We start from the raw sequence: 21885 nt of genomic DNA, 5'->3' as shown, positions 1-21885 counted from the left end.
TGGCAGTTGTTTTCTCAACTCAAAAGCTTCGCCACTACATGCTAAGTCATACCATCCAACTAGTCTCCAAGATTGACCCTCTCAAGTATATGCTCTCCGGAACAACACTTACAGGTCATTTGGCCAAATGGGTTATGCTACTAAGTGAGTTTGACATCCAGTATGTGGACAGAAAGGCAATCAAAGGGCAAGCTATAGCAGATCACCTAGCTGATGCACCTCTAGTAGATGCATATCCTTTGCTCACAGAATTTCCAGATCAGCATATCTGCCTAATTGAAGAATAGCCCCCATGGAAGCTTTATTTTGATGGCTCATACACCTCTCATGGATCAGGGGCAAGAATATTATTAGTTACACCTCAAGGAGATTACATTCCAAAAGCCTTCAAGCTACAATTCCCTAGCACCAACAATATAGCAGAATATGAAGCTCTTGTAGCAGGATTAAAGATAGCTGCAGAATGGAATATCACTGAGTTACAAGTCTTTGGTGATTCCCAACTCATCATCAAACAAGTCTTAAATGAATATCAAACCAAAGATGACAAGCTATTACCCTACAAAGAGATAATTGATCAGATGACCCAGCATTTTACAAAGCTTCAGTTTACACAAGTGCCATGAATGCAAAATAATGCAGTAGACGCCATGGCCACTATCGGCTCGCTCTTGGAAATTCCCCAAGACGCTACGCAGTATGAATTTTTAGTTGAGCAGCTCCTCACACCCACTTATGCGAATGAGGATTCAAACCATGTTTGTATCTTGGTTGGTCCCCAATCCCCTTGGTACCATGAAATTCACGCTTACCTTAATGATGGTATCATATCCCCTCACCTCACACGCACCCAACGCCAGAACCTTATTCGAAAATCATCCCGCTATGTTATCATAGCCAATACCCTATATCGTCGGGGTTATCACGATACTCTCTCTCAATGTTTAAATGAAAATGAGGCCGCGATGGCATTAAAAGAAGTACATTTCAGACTTTGTGGTGCCCACACGAGTGGTATTGTCCTAGCACGAAAAATCCTTAGAGCAGGCTACTATTGGCCTACCATTGAAGAAGACTCTTGTGACTTTGTCAAAAAGTGTCTCCCATGTCAGCAGCATGCAAATCTTGTGCACGCTCCAGCACAAGATCTACAGCCTATTGCACCACCTTGGCCTTTCACTTGTTGGGGCCTTGATCTAGTTGGAACTATCACCCCTCTCTCATCTGATGGACATAAATGGATAATAACAGCTACAAACTATTTCACTAAGTGGGTGGAAGCAGTCCCCCTAGTCTCAGCTACAGGAGTTCAAGTCTCCAAGTTCATCTTGTACCACATTGTTTGCCGCTTCGGCATCCCATCCACCATCTTCACTGACCACAGAGGTAACTTTGAAAATCTCAACATGAAAGAATTATGCACTTCCCTCCACATCCATCACCGCTTTTCTAGCCCATATTTCCCACAAGGTAACGGCCAGGCAGAGGCAACTAATAAAACCCTCCTCAAAATCCTAAAGAAAGTTGTCAATGATTCCGGCCATGATTGGCACCTTCAAATAAATCCAGCTCTATGGGCCTATCAAACTTCCTTCCGTACATCCACAGGCACAACTCCATACTCCCTAGTCTATGGTGCCGAAGCGGTATTACCTATAGAAGTTGAACTTCCCTCACTACGCATATCTTTGCGAGGCAAATCTCAGATGAAGAATACAGAGTAGCTCGACTCACCCAGCTAGATCTCTTAGACGAGAAGAGACAACAAGCCTATGACCATCTCACAGACTATCAAACTCGTCTCAAAAGGAATTTCAACAAGAAGGTGCTCCCATGACACTTTCAACCAGGTGACATGGTCCTCAAAGAAAATATGAAAGTCCAAGCAAATCGAGAAAAGAAAGGCAAGTTTGAACCTACATGGCTTGGTCCCTATGTGGTTACTACCTCCTTTGGCACCGGAGCCTATCAATTATCTACACCAGAAGGAGAACTCTTGAATGATCCCACTAACATCATTCATCTCAAGAAGTTCTATGCTTGAAGATCCTTGGTATACCCAGCTTTTGAAAAAAATACAAAAAAAATAGTAAAGAGAAATAAGCATCCAATGGTGAAAACTTGGCAATTCAAGCGCCTTGGATAGGTACCTTGGTGAAAACCTAGTAATTCAGGCGCCTTGTGTGCTAAAGACTAATCCATTATCCATCACTACCCTATCCCTCATCCATTCACCCACCATCCCATAAAACACTTGCTTGTTCCCTTGGTGTTCCAATCAAATATCCAAAATCTGATGGAGCTTGTCAATACCTCCTGTACAGCTTGTAAATCTTGTACCAAAGCTTGTATTATACCTTGTAAATCTTGTACCATACCTTGTATATATTCGAATCTTGTCTGAAGCTTGTACCATATTCCAGCTTGTAAATAATCTTGTATCCTAGCCTGTATCCTATCACATGCACACACAGAATCCCATTTTCCTTAAGCTTTTCACAAACCATCTATCTATCCACCTATCAACTATTATAGACATCCCATCCTTCACAAACATTTCCATCTCACAAAAAACCAAAACATGAACAAACTTGTACATTTGTAACATATCTTGGTCTATCAGCTTGTATATCCTCTTTAGCTTAGTATCATTGTATCTATTCGGCTTTCGTGTTAGTTCATCCTTGGTCAACATCTTGCACACATCGCACACCTTGGTTAGATATTCCAATGCATCCTTTAGCTAGATCTCCTGTCACCAAAGTGTTATCCTTCTTAGTTCAGCTTGCCAGACGCATCACTCATCCAGATCCATCAGCTTAGGTGCTCTCTGATAGATCCTTGCAGGATATAGCTTTCCTCATGTCTGATCTTGGTCCGTTAGTACCTCGTCCTACCCATCTCGTTGGCAAATAGTTCTCTTTTGGATTTTTGCTTTCTTTTGATTTGGGATCTTCCCTTTTGGGTCTTGAAATATCTTTTCCAAGCAATCTCCTTGTTCCCTCCTCAAGGTTGCCACGATCTTCCATATCATGGTATGCTGCGAATGGGGCAATTAGAGCGTAAGGTCTTGATCAGGTCTTTTGCTTGTTTTCTTTTTCTGCTTGTGGGTTACCTAGTGTCGTTTCCACGCTGCTTCCTCTGGGATTCATGTGTGATACTGGGGCAATCCTTGTGTGTTTGTTTTGAGTCAGTTCGTCAGTCCTCTGGACGGTTGGTAAAAAGGCCTTGATGTTCTTGGTAACCCTGGCAATTAACCAACAGTCCTATAGCAAATCTAGTGCTCAACTACAGGGTGGTACTTCTCTTTTAAGTATCCCCCCGCTCAAAAAGCTTCAATGGATTCCCTTCATCTCCATTATCCCCCATCCATATCCTACATCTGTCGCTCCTACCCCAGCTTATACATCAGTATCTCTTTGAATCACTCCTCACGCTTAGCTTTAGGGATCCACAATCCTAGTCTTAGGGATCCACCAATCAAATCAATCCACCAAGCCTCATCTTTCGAGATCCACAATCCTAGTCCTAGGGATCTCCGAAACCCATCGTCCACCAATCTGACTCTTTGAAATCCTGTTGCATCATCTTTATCATTCTATCATCCATCTCCCTACCATGGATTCCTTTTATAGTGCTCCGCTCCTCCATCTCCCCCCCCCCCCCCCAATCCTAGAAAGTCTTAAGCTTGCTTTACTATTGTGCCTCTAATTTCCCTTTATCATTCTCCCGTAGTGAGAGTTTGAGCTAATTCAGCCCCTTCTCTTCGCCAACCTGCGTCTCAGCTCGTCTCAATTTCTTGTACTTTTCAAGAAGTCGTCGAGCCTCATTTCTCTCCCCACCGCCTTCTTGAGGGGGCATCATCTAAGTCTAGTCTCTCCTCTTCTTATTCGAGACTGGGGCAACCTTGTTGCTAAAACATCTTCCTCGTGTCGTCTTCATTCAAACTTCTTTGAAATAGTGTTGTCTCAACACTATGTCAAAGAGGGGCAAAATGTAGACACCTAAATTTGATTACACTGCTTTGGTAATCTAATTTAGCCATCTCTAAAGGCATCATTAATTAAATTCTTATTTAATTAATCCTTTGCCATCCCTAGTTGATTAATTTAATTAATCATCTATAGTCCTAATTGATAAATCAAATAATCTATTATTTATCAATTAAATCCTTTTCTCCTATCTAATTCCAAAAATCCCCATTTATTAAATAAATCTATTTGATAAATGAAATCCTCAAATTCAAAAACCCCTAACCTATCTCTAATCCTCCATTTAGCCTAATCCACCCCATCCACCCATACTAACCAAGCTTAGCCACTAACTCACCCACCCTCATTAATGCCATCCACTTGCACATCTCTAACATCCCTAATCTAATCCTAAACCCAAGCCTAATCCACCCCCTAATGTTGTCACATTCCTTAAACAAGTTTAAGACTTTCCTAATCCAAACCAAAGTCTCCCCTCAAAAAACCCAACCACTAAGTCATGAGTGCTCTTACAAAACATAAAAGACTCTTACAAGCCCACTCATGACTCTTACACCCATCTTCCACACTCTTCCCTCTTCCACACTCATTCCTCTTACATCCCTCTTACATACTCAACCCCACTCATCATGCCTTTAACCAACCCTTTACCCTACCCTCTCACACTCATCCTCGTTGTGACAAGTGTCACCTTCCCATTGGTGCTAAACAAGCACAATCCATGTGCTCTCCTTTGAGTGCATCCTATCCCTCCTTAAGCCTTCATCCATCCTTGCATCTAAGCCCTCCATCCCTCTACCCCTTAGCCTATAAATTGAATCCCATCCCAAGCCATTTCATCAACAATCTTTGAGCTAAAGTTACCATGCTATTTTGAGAACCAAAGCCATCAATATTACCCTTATAATGCCAAATTGAGAGCTCACAAAGCTACCAATTTGCCATTACCCATCTCCATTGAAGCAGCTTTTGAGCATCTTGAGCATACATCCACAGCAAAAAGACACATCTACAGAATCAAGAAAGCATGGAGTGTTTTCTCTTGTGAAGTTTGCACTTCTTGTTTGCTTTCTTTGTCTAAGCATATGTGTGAATTTAGTTTTTGGTTTGTGAATGTTTACTTTATTTGTTAATGTTCTTTGCATACTAAATCTTGTTCTACAATGCATACATGAAATAAATACTACCAAGGTAACTCATCATATAATCAACTAAGTAGGAAATAATATCCAAAGATTTGGAAAACAAATGTCACTAATCATCAAGCATAATCATCAAGCTGGCCTAAAAGAATTCGACAATAATAACTGAATAGTAAACTAGGGGTAGGCACTACATGATTGAGTGATGGTTGCCAGACATAGCTTCATAAGTTCTTACCATGTCTTGAAGTTATATTTTTTCACCTTGGGAATCTCACTCCTGTAAGACATCCTAATCTTTAGCTTAGGTCCTTGAAAGTTTCTCTTCAAGCACCAAAAGCTCTAATACCAATTATTGGAAATATAAGAGGAGTATCTAAGAGGGGAGGGCTGAATTAGTTACCACTAAAATAAATCCCAAATCCCTTAGATGTCAATACAAAACATAAACTCTGTTCAAAACTGTTGTTACTCGGTTAACACACAGGCACTCAATTAACACTAATAGTATGTTGTAACTCAGCAAACACTATAAAATCAACTATTACTTAACAAATACTAAACATGCAAATCTTAAGATATTAACTGTGATTAACCTTAATTAACTTAGTTCCATGCACATAAAAGAAATAGCATAAACACAGGTGATACCAAGATTTAATGTGGAAACCCAATTTGGAAAAACCATCAATTGCAACTAGTTACTATTTTTCACTCTTCTGAAGTAAGCCCTATTAGGAACCAACCCTGTTAAAGGCTACAAAATACACTATTAGGTGCGTCCCCACTAGAGGATTCAATCACCCTATTAGGAGTAGCCTTGTTAGAGGTATTTAGACACTTCAATTTAGAAATGCCAATCTTGTTAGAGGATTTGGAAAATAGTTGTTAAGCCAACTCGGTTAAGGGATTTGATACATTGCTACAATGGTTAGAGAGTAACAATGGTATGACGTAATTGTTGATGCAACTATATTGTTGATTGTAGATCTTAATTATGACTTGAATACTTGGTCCTTCTTAATCAAATTAATCTTTTCCACCCAACAAAGATATTTTTCTTATCCTTCCAATTCGCTTCCTCGAAGCATCTTCTTATCTTCCACACATTCTCACACATTCAATCCTCAACTTGACCTTATACTTATATCACATACATTGTCAAGTAGGCTTGAATACAACTTAGAATAATTAATATTCATCTCCTCAATCGGCTAGAACCAACAAGAAAATCCATTAAACTCAATATGCCATAGTAAGAAAATCCTTTGTTAGCTAACCCTACTCAGTAGACACTAACATTGAAATGATTTTCTTGTGTTGATCAAGTGAACTCAATCAACATTGCATCTTCATAAACTTCCTTTGGTAATGAGTTAGCTCGGTTAACATTGGTTATATCCAACTTTCCTTTGTTAACCAAGTGAGCTCGGTTAACATTCAACTTCTGTGAACTTCTCTTCGACACCCAAGTGAACTCGGTAGACAATGTCTTATGAACTTAGCAAACACTGGAATGCTTGGCAAACACAAGAATTGTCTTCATCATCCTAGTGAGCTCGGCGTACACTAACTAGTAAAGCTATGACATTTTGTGTAACATCAAAGACAATATAAAATTGATCAATTGTTTTCAACACATACATCATGTGTTTGAATGGGTTGAATCAAGTTATAGGGTGCCCTATGACCCCTTTTGACCCATTAAATGAGAACATATGTTCCTAGGATTATATATCATGTATTTAAATGAGTCGAAAAGGGTTGTAGAGTACTCTAGGACCCCCTTTTGACCCATTGTATGACAACACATATTACCCCTAGGGACATACATCATGTTTTTGAATGGATTCAAAGGGGTCATATGGCATGCTTTGACCCCTCTCGACCTATTATATGACAACATATCTTCCTAGGAATATACATCATGTGTTTGAATGGGTTGAATGGGGTCATAGATTTCTCTATGACCCCTTTTGACCCATTAAATGATAACATATGTTCCTAGGGGTCCTATGACCCCTAGTAAGATATTTCATGTGTTTGAATAAATCAAAAGGGGTCATGGAGTACCTTATAACCTGTTTCAACCCATTATATGATAACATATGTTCCTAGGGCTCCTAGGACCCCCAAGGACATACATTATGTATTTGAATGGGTCAAAAGGGGTCATATGGTACCCTGTGACGCTATTTGACCCATTAAATGATAACATATGTTCCCAAGGTTCCTAGAATGCCAAAGAACATATATCATGTGTTCAAATGAGTTGAAAGGGGCCAAAGAGTACCCCATGACCCCTTTTAACCCATTATATGACAAAATATGTTTATAAGTGTACTAGGACCCCTAAGGACATATGTCATGTGTTTGAATGGATCCAAATGGGTCATAAGGTACCCTATGATCCCTTCATTATATGACAATGTATGTTTCTATGGGTACTAAGAACCATAAGGACATACAACATGTGTTCGAATGGATCAAAATGGGTCATAGTGTACATTGTAAACCCTCTCGACCCATTATATGACAACATATGCTCTTAGGGGTCCTAGGACCCCTAGGGAGATAGATCATGTGCTTGAATGGGTCGAATGTGGTCATAGGGTTCCTATGACACCTTTTGACCCATTAAATGATATTGTATGTTCCTAGGGGTCCTAGGACCCCTAACATATATATTGTGTTCAAATGAGTCAAAAGGGGTCATAGAATACCCTATGACCCCTTTTGATGCATTATGTGTCAACATATATTCCTAGGGGTACTAGGAACCCTAGTGACATATAACATGTGTCTGAATTGATCTAATGGGGTCATAGGGTGCCCTATGACCCCCTTTGACCCATTAAATGAGAACTGATGTTTCTAGCAGTCTTAGGATCCCTTCGAACATATATCATTTGTTTGAATGAGTCAAAAGGGGTCATAGAGTACCTTATGACCCATTTCAATGCATTATATGAAAACCTATGTTCCTAGGACCCTTGTGGACATACATTATGCATTTGAATGGTTCGAATGGGATCATAAAGTTCTCTATGACCCCTTTTGACCCATTAAACAAGAAAATACATTCCTAGGGGTCCTAGGAATGTATATCATGTGTTCAAATGAGTGGAAAGGGGTAATAGAGTATCCTATGACCCCTGAGCACACTTAATGTCATCAAATGGGTCAAAGGGGGTCATAGGGTACTCTAAGGCCCATTTTGAGCCATTAGATTACATCATTTATGTGATTAAGGGTCCTAGGATCCATAAGCACACATATTGTGATTGAATGGGTCAAAGAGTGTCAAAGGGTAACCTATGACCCCTTTTAATCCTTTTGAACCATTATATGTATGGTTAAGGATCCTAAAGCCTTTAAAGAAACATATTAAGGAACCTAAAAAGGGGTCACACTATTATTATTATAAAAAAAATGAAAATTGAATTTTTTTTTTAAAGATTAATTTTTTTTAGAATTGGTATTCGATTTGAGAATGGGTATCCAATTTGGTAATGGGTACCCAATTTGGGAACAGGTACCCAATTAGGCTTGGTTTTGCTTTGGATGCTATCCCTCCATGGTCAACACCAAAAATGTCACAAAAACATGTTTTTGGCTTGTTATTGTGTGTTTCTGACTTCGATGAAGTAGCTAATGACTTTTTTCATCCAAATTTGATGAAATGAAAATGGTTTCTTGATAACGTTCTCAAGTTTCCATCAATATAGTGTCTATTAAATTAATTTAGTAAGTAATTATTACTTAATTTCTAATTGAGTTAGCTACAAAGTGTTGATTGACATACTAATTGAAAAATAGTTATAACTTTCAAACCGTATAAGTTTTTTAAAATCTAAAAGATGCATCACATTCTATGCTTCAACTATTATAAGGAGAAAAAAATCTAATTTTTTTTTTTTTTAAATTAGTTAAGGTGGTCAAACATGAGAGTTTTTTAATTCTAAAAATGTTATAGTAGAAAATTCATAATTATTTATTTGGAATAAAAATACCTAGAAATATGCATCACATCCAGGTATGAGTATAGTTTTTATATCTATGATAATATTAAAATATATTATCATTTGATTTTGATTAAGCTGGTCAGACATAAACCTACTTTTTATTGTCACCTTGAAATTTTTGTAGTACTGTATTAAAATCCAAAATTTTGACCAATCAAATAATTTCTTCTCCTGACAAGGCCTAGTAGTTTAGAAACTACATTCAATTTCTTACAAATTCTTTTCTTACATTTTTTTTAGATAAAGTTTAGAACTACTTTAAAATTACATGTCAAGTTGACATAACCCCAATTTGTTGGTTTTTCATTGCCACTTAAGGCCATAGTTTGGTTGACCATGATCCTGCACATACCCAGATATATGTGGGATAGATTTTCATATCAATTTGATTAGGGAATGGTGGGAGGGACACTTCTAGCTCAAAATGAATTTTTTGCATCACTATTCAAGAGATGAGAAATCCTCGTCTAATTAAACAACTTCTGTTAGATCTAAATAGAGTAGGAGAAATGAATTAGGAGATGAGGAATAATATCTTTATCATTATTACACAACACACACACCAAACAAGGAGATAAGATATGGAAACCGAAGGAAATTATGAACCATGAAGGAGGCACCAAGCAAAAATAGGAGGACCAAGTGGGAGCCCAACCCTTGGTAGTTGTAGAGGTTCAAGGGGCAAAATTTGGAGGAATCTCCATTGTGGAATTTGATATTATTAAGCCTTTGGTAGCTCATTAGTAGGCTACGGATGAGGTTAGTACTAAGGTTGTTTCACATTGAAAAGAATATGAGGATAATGCTATCCCTTAGATTTCTAATCCTACGGAGGATAATTTCAATGTGGATCTTTTTTGGAGGGAGCGAGGGATTGTAAACATTAATTGTGCAGCAGAAGAAGCCATATTTCAAGTTCCCAACTCCTAGGCTCTTAAAGGGTGTAAGGATGCTACTCAAAAGAGTAGACCCTCCCCTAGAGAATCTACTATCAACCACAATCTAGAGGTAGCATCCCCTGGGAAGGTTTCAAGAGTGATGGAAATGGTTAGATCATCATCACTAGGCCAATTAACTAGAATGGAGGTTGTTTTTGTGAGTTGTGCAGATGAGCAATGGGGGGAGTGGACTATGGTTAGAAAGAAAAATAAAAGTAGAGACCCTTATCCGGTTTCCCCAACTACTATCAGGAGTAGAGAAAAGGTTGATGTTGGAGCAAAACCTAAAACCCTTGGAAGGAATAGTAAAAACCAGAACAAGAAAGAGGAAACTAGAAGGAATCTAGCGGATGGGAGTCAAAAGACCATCCAAGAGGTCTACCTTGTAAAGAAGAGATGAAGGTCATATCCTAGAATATATGTGGGCTAAATGGAGCCCACAAACAAGAGGGAACTAGAAATATGATTAGGTATCATAGACTAGAATTTATGCTAATTCAAGAAACCAAAATGAAAAAGGAGTATGTGGAGAGAATCTCTTTCACTAGTAGTTTGGAGAGGTTTGCTATGAATTCTAATGGGGCTTCGACGCATTTTCTTACCCTCTACAACTCTAGAATTTTCACACCCCAAGTCTTATATTGTGAAGGTAATATTCTTCTCATTCAAGTACTCAATATCAAAAGTCAGGAAAGCTGGTATCTTTTGATTGTTTATGCTCCTAACTCTAAGATTGGTAGGAGGAACAATTGGGTAAATATTATAAATATTTTATCTAAATACCAAGTGGAAAATTGTATCATTATGGGGGACTTTAATACCCCCTTAAGGGTCGATGAGAAATAGGGGGGTTTGGCTCTGGATCTAGAGAGTAGGCAAAACCTTTTAGACTTCATCAATGATTTGGTTTTACTAGATGTTGAACTTCAAGGAGGCTTCTTCACCTGGTCTAATAGGAGAGTCAATGAAGATTACATCCAAGTGTGGCTAGACATAGCTCTCATATCTTTAGATTGGATGAATTTCAACAACTATAATTTATCTTTATTGCCTCAGATTGGATTGGATCACTCTCTTATTTCTCTCACTATGGACCCCATTGCCATCAAACATAACTTCCACTTTAGATTCAAAAGAATGTGGACTTCCCACCCATATATCTCTCTTCATATCTTGGAGTGGTGGAACATTCACATAGAGGGCACTACCAAGTTCAAGGTGGCCAAGAAGTTGAAACATATCAAGATCAATATCAAGAAGTGGAATAAGTCAAATTTTGGTAAGATTTTCAAATCCAAAACAAAGATCTTAGAGGACCTCATCATTATTCATGGATTTATTCAAAAGGAGGGCTATAATGAGGTGAGGTTGGAGGAGGAAAAAATTATTCTTTTTAAGCTTCATAATGTTATTGGTCAAGAGGAGGCTTACTGGAAATAGAGATCAAGATTTGTCTAGTTAAAATAGGGGAAACCAAAACACAAGATTCTTCCATATCTCTACTTTGAAACACAGAGTCCATAACAAAATTAGTAGAATCAAAATGGGGATTTTTGTTTTGGAGGAAGAAAAATATATAGTGGCAAAGGCCATCTCTTTCTTCTCTAACCTTTTTATGAGAGATCTTAATCTTGTGGAAAAAGGTCAACGAGATATTATCTCTAATATCCCAGCTTTGATCTAGCCATAACACAACTCTGTGATTGAGGCTATTCCTTCCTCTTTCGAAATTGAGCAAGAAGTTTTCTCCCTCCCTACAAAAAAATCTCCAGGTCCATATGGTTTCCCTACTTTCTTCTTTCAAATGTTCTAGGAAGTGGTTCAACTGGATGTTATCAAACCAGTTCAAGAGCTTTTCAGAGCTAAAAGTCTACTCAAGGAGATAAATGCTACTTTCTTAGTGCTTATCCCAAAAGCTTCAGGGGTAGATTCTATGGATCCTTTTAGACCTATTATCCTCTGCAACTCTCTCTAGAAGATTATTTCCAAAGTCGTGGCTAATAGGATTATCAAGATCTTCCCTACTATTATTACTCCTCAACAGTCTGGTTTTGTTTTGGGGAGGCAAATTATCCTAGATTTTATCATGACTGTTCATGAAGTCATCTACTCTTTGGAAGAAGGCAAGAGAGAAGGATTTCTCCTCAAGCTTGACTTATCCAAGGCTTATGATCGGGTTAACTAGTCTTTTCTCTTCAAGGTTCTTAGAGCCTTTGGGTTCGATTCTAAGGTTTGAAAGCTTTTAAACCAATTGATTTCTACTTCATCTTTGGTTGTTTTGATCAATGGTTCTCCATCAACATTCTTCAAACCCTCAAGGAGGTTAAGGCAAGGGGACCCCCTATCACCCATTCTCTCTATCATTTTGGTTGTGTGTTTGGGAAGGATGATTTCAACCAACAAAATTTCAAGGGCTTTGAAAGGAATCAAACCTTCTTTTGGTCCCTTGGTCTTCTCTCATCAACAATTTGTGGATGACACTATTATGGTTGGGGGGGGGGGGGGGGAGGGTGGGGCAATGGGGGAAGCCAGGGTGTTCAGAAATATTTTGAGCTCTTACACTAGGGGATTGGGGTGGCTTATCAATTGGAACAAGAGCTATGTCTTCTTCATCAATACTTTGGCTATGAGGCAGAGGAAGATGGCTAATATTTTGGGATGTGGCATAGGTAGCCTTCCCTCAACCTATTTGGGGCTCCCTATAGGCCTCAAAACTCATGATTCTTTCTGGATTAGTCTTATTGATAGGTTTAATAAGAAGTTGGTTGGTTGGAAGAGTATCACCCTAAGCCAAGCAGACAAAATTCAGTTGGTCAAATCCACCCTTTAGAATCTTCCAACCTATGCATTGATTTTTTTTGGGATTCCCAGCAAGTTTTATGACCTTATGGAGAAGATCCAAAGGAATTTTCTATGGTCTGGTTCAGAAGATCACAAGATATATCCTCTCATTGCTTGGGACAATGTGTGCCTTTGCAAACACTATGGGGGTTTGGGTATTAGAAAATTGAGACCTTTCAATAAAGCTCTTCAAGCAAAATAGATTTGAAGAATCTTTTTTAGCAAGGGGGATTGGCGAGATATCATGGAAGATAAATACCTTTAGAGATACTTCATTAGCTACATGTTCAATGATGACACTATTCCCAATGGCTCAAATATTTGGAATGGTATGCTCAAAGCCAAAGATGCAACCAAATGCAAGGCAAAGTGGAGAGTGAGAAATGGTAATGCCATTCTTTTCTGGAAGGACAACTAGCTATTCCAAGGGCCTCTCCTTAATTTTCCTACTTTTGACAGATGTGCATTCAAAAGTTTGGTAGTAAAGTCAGTGACTATAGATTAGGCCTAGAATGGAGAGACCTTTCTTTAATCTTTGAGGATCTTAAACCTTTGATGACTATCCTCCACTCAGTGATTTTGATTGTTGATCAGGACCAGTTAGTGTGGGAGAATACTTCTAGTAGCATTTACTCGGTGGCTTCTGGATACTAAGCTTTGATGTAGGATTCCAAACCTTTATGGGTGAATGCATGGTACCATGGCCTAATTCCTAAATTCAACATTTTCTTTTAGCTTTCCCTCTGGAATAGGGTTCTAACTAATGATAATCTCATCAAAAGGGGACTCTATATTCCTAATAGATGTGTTCTATGCAAAAACTAGGTTGAGTCTATGGACTACTTGTTTATTCATTGCTCTTTGTTCTAGTCAAGGTTTTGGTTTGGACTATGCCTTGACCATTGACTTCTTTAGGTAATGGGATGATTCTTAGAAGGGTTCTGGTCTTCATGCCATTAGCAAATGGTCTCTTCCCCACTTTGGTTGGCGAATATGGAAAGAACACAATAATTGAATCTTCAGCAATGCCAACCTTCTTGCCAAGATTGTGTCAAGTAAAATTCTAAATGCCCTTATGGAAAATTATCTTTTTTTTGCAAAGGTTCTAACCCATTTGTAGGAGACACCAGTATAGGTAATGACACGTAGAAAATAAGAAAATAATGTCATTGGTCATTGCCCCCAAAGGGGTGGCACAAAGTGAATTTTGATGGGGCAGCAAAAGGTAATCTTGGTGAAGCTAGCAGTGGTGGGGTAATTAGAAATATTTTTAGTTATGGCATAGTGGTAGTAACCTTCCCTTTGGGGCACCAAACTAACCACTTTATTGAGGTGTGTGTTGCCCTTCATACAACTAAGCTAGCAAAACATATTGGTGTTAAATGCCTCTAGCTTGAGGGGCACTCTAATAACATCATAAAATGCCTCAAAGGTAAACATCCTCCTACCTACTCTATTAAGAATTTGGTGGAAGAAACCAAACAAATCTTGCTAACTTTTGAGAGGGTCTATGTGTCTCATGAATATAGAGAGGCAAATTCAATAGCTGACTAGATGGCTAACGAAGTGGTCAAAAGGGACACGTCATATAGGTGAATTAATGGTGACAGGCTCCCAGAATCAACTAAAAGCATGATTAAGATTGAAAGAATCCAAGGGAGGACAAGAAGTATTAAGAGTAATGATGAAAGCTAATGTTGTCAATTCCACATATAACTTAATGAAAGGTAAGCACAGGCCAAACACGATTAAACTTAATTTGGAGGATTTTTGGCATGCTTTCTGGGTGTTTTGTATTCTTAATTACTCTTGTATTCCCGAGGACAAAAGAAAGTTTTGTTTCAGTGAGATTTACTAGAGTTTTGTTCTTCGCTCCCAGAGTTTGTAGAGAGTTTTCCCTAATCTTAACAACACAATAGTGGGTGAAAGACATCACAGAGAGCCAGAGGATGAAGTGGCAAAATGGAAAAGGAGGTCAAAGGTTTGAGAGAAGTTGAGGGAAGGTGGAATTTCAAATTACAATGAGAAATTACATGGCTCCATAACCCTAAGGCTACTGAACTTATGGTCACGTCTTGGAGAGAAGGGAAAGAAAAGATTGACAAAATTGATTTCCAGGTTAATGAAGGTGTTATTGCGGAGGTCACTAACTCCCCTTCCGAGGGCATTAAATTCTTTAGGGATAAGAAAGTTTCCATCAATGATGTTAAAGACTTTGCCAAGAATGCCAAGGAAATGAAATATTTGGTGAAGACAGGAGCATACTATGAACCAACTTAAAAGAAAAAAAAAAACTATGGAGGTTTGTTCTTAGGGCAATCATCTCTTACATTGTGTTGGACACAAGGTATGATAGAGTCCATGCCCATCACTTTTTCATCCTTAACCACTTCAGGTATGACACTAAGGTCTCCATCCCCTACTACCTCTTTTTCTCTGTAAATAAGAATATCATGGGATATAAGAATAAATCATACGCTAACCTAGCTTTCAATGAGGGCATGTTGTTACTTATTTATGAGCACTTTAAGGCTCACACCTATGGTAGATCTATAGCCCATAAAGTGGAGTCCTTGGAGGACATAGAAAGCTTCTATCTCTCGTTTAACATTGAGGATAGTGATGGGCTTCATTTGGGTAATGAAGAGGAGGTAGCCAAGATTATAACGGATCTGAGTAAAAATAAGAAGAAAAGTGAACCCAAAAAGAATATAAACAAGGTTGGGAAAGGCTTGATGGGTAAAATTATTAAGTCTGAGGTTAATTTTGTCAAGGACTATAATGAAGACGATGGGGGAATGGAAATAGAGGAGGAGAATAATGTGAAAGATGAGGGTACTAGCAAGGTCTCGGTTTGTAGGAAGGTGGAAAAACTAACCAAGAGGAGAAGGGGCATTGAAATGGATGTTGATCAGGATTCTAGTTAGGGACAGGAGTCCCCTCTCCATGCCTAGGAGGAGACCAATGAGGATTATGGCACAGAAAAAACCACTTGTACTTTCAGCTCTAAGGGAAGGAAAACGATCTGGAGGAACTTTGAAACTCGAACGGTGAAAACAGGCATTGTGAGAGAAACTATCCAGCCCAAGGTCTTGGAGGGAAATGATGGTATAATTCATTTGGAGGAACTTATTGATCTAGCCATGGTGATTCTTAGTGACAATGCCAAGTAAGTGGGGATGAATCTCCTTAACAATGCCCGCAACAACATGGTGGACAACTTTCGGTCTATCAAATATATTTTTCATGAAACAAAGGAGATATAGAACAAGTTGCAAGGTCTAGAAAGGAAGGAAGGGGAAGACGGGATTGATAGAATCAACAAACTGGATACCAGGGTTACTGAGGTGGAAACGAGAATGGAAAGGACAAAGATCTCTCTCTACAACACTGCTAACCAGAGCCTCAATATTATCAAAGGCTTAAATGATAATATCAAATAACTGCATACTGTGATGGAGGTTAGCACAAGGGTGAAAGAAGACATGGAAAATGAGGATAATAGGGTAACAAAAGAGGGATGTCAACACCCTTGTTGAGAATATGAGCAATAAAACAAGATCGAACAAGAAGAAGAGGGACAGGGAGGAATCTCCAGATGACATACAACTGATGAGTGAAGCAACATAGACCATGGAAAAGTTGGGGCTCAAGGTTGTAGAGTTGGTCAATGATATAGTGCCCTAATTGGTTCTCCTAGCTTTTCTATTTTTCCTTTGGTTTTAGATTTGCTAGCCTTGTCTGCTCATTTTGGAGGGTTTGTTTTATTTTGTCAACTTCTAGTGGCCTTCTATGGCCTATTGTTTCTTGCTAATTTGCTTCATGCTCAGGACATAATGTCGTTTTATTTTTTTTACTATTGGGTTTCAAACACCTGTTAAAACCTATTTTACTTAATTAAAAACATGCACTGATTGACCAGCTGGAAGCCATACTTTTGAATATTATCAATTGTGAGTATACTATTTTGCATAACATACCACCAAAAGAAATTAATCTTGGGAAGGAGATGCAATTGCCAAACATATCTCCTGTCCAAGGAGTCTCCCTCATCAATAATAATAAAATAGGCTGACTTAACACTAAAGTCCCCCTAGGAGTTATTGTCCCAAATAACTTTCCCTTTGGGAAGGAAGGGATGCAGGTTTCTTTTAGGTGGTTCTCCAACTCCTCATATAACACTTTCTCTGCTAGGTGAAGATTGACCATGACAGGCTCTTTCCATTTTCCATTATCGATGTAATTGACTATCTTGGTACCATAGTTAGCCACCCCATGATTCTTTAAAACTACTAATTTAGTATAAATTAGAGGAGAGGCACCAAGCCATCTATCTTCCCAAAATCTAACAAAATTCCCATCCCCAATGTTCCATCTTATTCTCTCACCCCTCTTAAATGCGTCCTAATCTTAATAATATTGGACCACATCCTTGATCCAACTAGGAGGCATTCATTATATAAAACCTAGTTAAAAGGCTTCCACCCAAGTAACATGTCCAATATACCTAGGTCGAGTTGTGCGTGTTGTGTCTTAGAAAGTTCACACTCGCTATTTTTGTTGTAGGTTCTTGGTTTTTCTCTACCATAACAAAAATATTCTCTTTCTTCATCTAATGAGTTTTGTGTTTGCCATTTTTAAAGGTTTAGTTATTAGATTGTATTGATAATGGTGCCTAGATTCAAATTTTGGTTGTGACAATACAAATAAATTGATTTTACTCTCCAAGTAATTAATGTTTAGGGAAAGGCCACAAAAGTTGCAACCATAATTTTCATATGAATGGTTTAGATGAACTATTTGTTCTTTAAAAATTAATGTCATTTTGCTATTGTTCTTTAGGTCTTAAAGACAAAGAACACCAACAAAAATATCATACATGACTACTATAAAACGAATGATTAAAATGTCTCATAATATTTAAGTTAATTTTTATCTTCTATTAAATACAAATTTTTTTAAAAAATTTCACAAAATTACACAAATATATCTTCCTTTCCAAATAACCATTGTACCTTGTTAGAGTGCAATTACTAGTAATATTATAAAATCAACCTAAAATTACAAGCATTCAAAACATTTACTAAATAGTTTAACCAAGAAGATTGTAAATTAATATTCGTGAAATAAGGAGAGCTCATGTCATAGAACTATAGAGGAAACTCCGTAATTAAGCGCTCTCAGGCTGAAGTAGTACTGGGATGGGTGACCTCTCGGCAAGTCCCGGTGCTTCACCCCTATGAGCATCACCTAGATCCAATGAGTGCTAAGTGTTCCATTTATTCTCATGAGAGATGGATTCATGCTGAATCACTACTCATGAAACATGGGTCATTGAGTTTGACTCAAAATCACAGAGTTAAATCTTGATATTCATATCACAAATTATTTTCCAATAAATCATTTAAAAGGTACTATTTTACTCAATGAATATTAAGCAGTTTACTTGCGGTGTCTCCTACTTATCAATTTAAAATTCAATACACTAATAAATGGTCGAAAGACCCACTACAATAATAAATGCCCAAAGATTTTCATAGCATCTCGATGATAAAGGAAATCGAGCATCGGTTGACGTGGGCCAATCCCCAAGTGGTGAGGAATATGTGCCGTGCTTTACAAGGCAGCAGGTCAATCTCCCTTCGATATTCCACGGCCACTAGGTATGGCCCTTATGATAATGTTCTAGTTTATTTAGTGACTGCTAGGTTTGACTGACTTCTTTACTGTAACACGAAAAATATCATTATTGTTCATCTTACGTAAGAGCATACGTCAACACAACACTTTGCTCTAAGCGGCCAGGGGCCTCCCTCAATGGGGGCTACATCGGTGCCTTTGTGGTGCTTCATGTGACCTACCCCCGAACTTTCTAGAAATCGAGCGAATGGCCGAAAATATCTATATCCTCCATATGTACCGACTTGGGCTTTCTTATATATGCTCGTGCCATCATAGCCAAAATCTCATAAGATCAGAAGAGAAGTTTTACAGCCAAAGATCAAGAGGAATTTGAAGCTTTGGGGCGGTCAGTGATCATCTACAGGTATTTGAGCCTAAGGGTTTTTTTATTTGTTTTTCGTTTGACGTCTATGTATTGTGTGGGATATCGATATCGACGGTTGTTTAAATTTTAGTTTCGTGTTAGATCGTGCACAGTTGTGTGACTTTGGGGTTTTGGGTTTTAGGTGTGGTTGAAATGGAGCAAGTGAAGGTACTCAACACATGGGTCAGTATGTTTGGCATGCGCGTCTTAATTGCTTTGGAAGAGAAGGGTGTGAAGTATGAATACCAAGAAGAGGTGCTCTCTAGTAAGAGTGAAGAACTCCTCAAAATGAATCCTGTTCACAAGAAAATCCCCGTTCTGATCCACAATGGGAAACCCGTATGCGAGTCTCTCATTATTGTTCAGTACATCGACGAGGCCTGGGATTCAACGCAGTTTTTGCCTTCCAAGCCATATGACCGTGCGCTTTCCCGCTTCTGGGCAGATTTCATTGATAAGAAGGTAATGCATCTTATTCATTTAGTAGAGTTTGACGGTATATTTCCTTTGTGTTGGGGTATTATCTAACAAATTTATTTATGTGGGTGTAGTTTTATGATGCGGGGTCTCGTATAACGAGGTTTAAGGACGAGGCTCAAGAGCAGGCCAAGAGTGAGCTGTTGGAATGCTTTCAACTGTTGGAAGGTGCACTGAATGAGATGTCGGCAGGGGGGTCCCTCCCTTTCTTTAGTGGAAAGGATTTTGGGTTCGTGGATATTGCATTCATTCCCTTTGCTTCATGGTTTCATACATACGAAGCTCTTGGGAATTTCAAGATACCCTTCGAGAGTGAGTATCCATTGCTCAATGCATGGGTTCACAGATGTATGGAGAGGGAGGGTGTCAAGAAGATCCTTCCCTCTCCAGAGAAGGTTTTGGATTTCGCAATGCAAGTAAGGAAGAGGGTTTTGGGAGAATAGATCGATTATTATAGTTGTTGGGACCGCAATACGATGGTGTCGGGTAGTGGAGTGTGTCCGTAATATATGAGTGGTTCAAATGTGTCCAAAGAGTTCCGAGGGTATTTTGTTCAATCTGTCGTTGAACTATGTTGTTGGTAGTAACTATAGTAGTGTTCAAACACAATTTTTGAAATGTATTGTTCGATTTCATCGTTGAACAATTGGGCATCTTTTGGATGTTTTGAATGGTTATGTAATGCATAATGATAAATGGACAGGCATTGCTTGTTATCCAATATTGAATAATAGATTGTATGGTGAGGGTTTACAAAAATCTAATTACTATCCAACTTTCAATATTGTTCTAATTCTTTTGGTGATGTGTTTTTTACAATATGGTACATCAAAATCTATGAGTTAATTTTGCAAATACTTTGATCAAATTTAGTGAATTAATTTTGCAAATACATTGATCAAATTTAGCAACTTTCAACATTGTCCTAATTCTTTTGATGATGTGTTTTTTTACAATAGCGTACATCAAAATCTATGGATTTTATTAGTTTTTATTGATTGAGATTTGATTGTTTGAATTCTAATAACTGAAATATTAATTATTAATTATCAGTAATTTTATATTTTTATTTAATTGAATAATGCTGAATTACCAATCAATACTAATTAGTATATGAGTAAAATCTTCAAATTATAAAAATATCTTTAATTATCAATATAAAATAATTAAATTTATCAAGTTTCAATTTAATAAATACATAAAATGGAATGAGAAGAATGTAATGAGTCTTTTTATTTAAAAAACCCCATGTGTATACGTTTGAAAAAGGGAGATTTAAATATATAAGAAGTGGGGGATGAAATGAGGGGAAGATTTAGTTTAGATTTTATTGGGGAAGAAAAGAGAGAGTTGGAGAGAGATATATACAGACATGGGGAGATGGGAAAAAATAAATTTGAAATTTATTTTAAAATATAAAAAAGTTCAAATTATAACAACTTTATAATTATTAAAATTTAAATATAATATATAATTATAAATTAAATTAATTCTTGTATCTTTTAATTTTTCTTTGTAATATTTTAAAAATTCATAAATATTTATAATAAATTTTAAACTTAAGTTCAAATTAACTAAAAGAGAAAATATTGAGTGCACATTCATTTTTGGCTCTTTTTTACCTTACCCTTTCTCACCATAGAGCAATGTGCTTGAAAAGTATGATGAAAAAGGAGTTAATCTTGAAATCTGTTAAATAATTTCTTTTGAATGTGAAATTTTGATTTCTTTAATTAATATATTTTCTATATTTAGAATATTACTTTTCCACAATCTATTTGATTTAATTTTAGTGTTCTCTATTTTAATTGTGTGAAATTTTTGATTCAATTAGTTTTTTACTAAATTAGTTCATAACAATATTGCAAAGCCAAAAAATAAATTTTATTTATTAAAATTAAAAGATTAATGAAAAATGTAATTGAAATATATAATCAATATTATTAAATTTTAGATGCGGGTCCATCATTTTATGTCCTTTAATAGAGGGCTTTGGATATTTGCTTGTCTTTGCCATTTTTGCTTGAGTCAAGGGAAATGTTCTAGATTCATCTTTCCACTAGTTAATAGCCACTTCATTTCTACCTTGATTGAAGATTTAAAAAATATTTAAAATGTGCATCATTGGCCACATTTTTTTTTGTTTAGTTTTCGGATCAGCATTCCAATGGTGCAAAACCCTCTATTACAAAATTTTCTACCAGCGCCAAATTAGAGTGTTCAATTTGGTTGGAAATATATTCAACATGGAGAAGTTTTCTTCCTTTTGGGTATCCCTTTTATTTTCCAAGGCTCAACCATTGACTTTTGGAATCTCCTCATGGCCAAGATTGAGAAGAAGCTTTCCTACTAGATACAAAACCTCTCTCCAGAAGGGAAGCTTTGGAAGTGCTTGCAGCCACCTATGTTTATTATTCCTCCTTT

At 37.4% G+C, this 21885-nt stretch overlaps 1 protein-coding gene across 1 annotated transcript; it reads left to right on the top strand.

The window, feature by feature from the left end:
• Nucleotides 1-18906: 18906 nt before the first annotated feature.
• Nucleotides 18907-20254, top strand: LOC149547465 (putative glutathione S-transferase parC). The gene is made up of 3 exons (XM_089791655.1): nt 18907-18984; nt 19127-19446; nt 19536-20254. The coding sequence occupies exons 2-3, from the start codon at nt 19138-19140 to the stop codon at nt 19902-19904; spliced, it is 678 nt and encodes a 225-aa protein (XP_089647781.1). The 5' UTR covers nt 18907-18984; nt 19127-19137; the 3' UTR covers nt 19905-20254.
• Nucleotides 20255-21885: the final 1631 nt, after the last annotated feature.

This window comes from Cupressus sempervirens, chromosome 7 (assembly GCF_028749045.1).
Source record: "Cupressus sempervirens isolate cs-2001-9-10 chromosome 7, ASM2874904v1, whole genome shotgun sequence".
In the NCBI taxonomy this organism is placed as follows: Eukaryota; Viridiplantae; Streptophyta; class Pinopsida; order Cupressales; family Cupressaceae; genus Cupressus; species Cupressus sempervirens.
Note: the sequence above shows the minus strand (reverse complement) of the source record. Positions and strands in the feature narration are given on the sequence as shown.

What these genes read in the sequence shown, in the direction of transcription:
- LOC149547465 (XM_089791655.1), top strand. Translation starts at nt 19,138, where the DNA reads ATGGAGCAAGTGAAGGTACTCAACACATGGGTCAGTATGTTTGGCATG. An exon ending in CAGATTTCATTGATAAGAAG is followed by an intron (nt 19,447 to 19,535) that starts GTAATGCATCTT and finishes ATGTGGGTGTAG; the next exon opens with TTTTATGATGCGGGGTCTCG.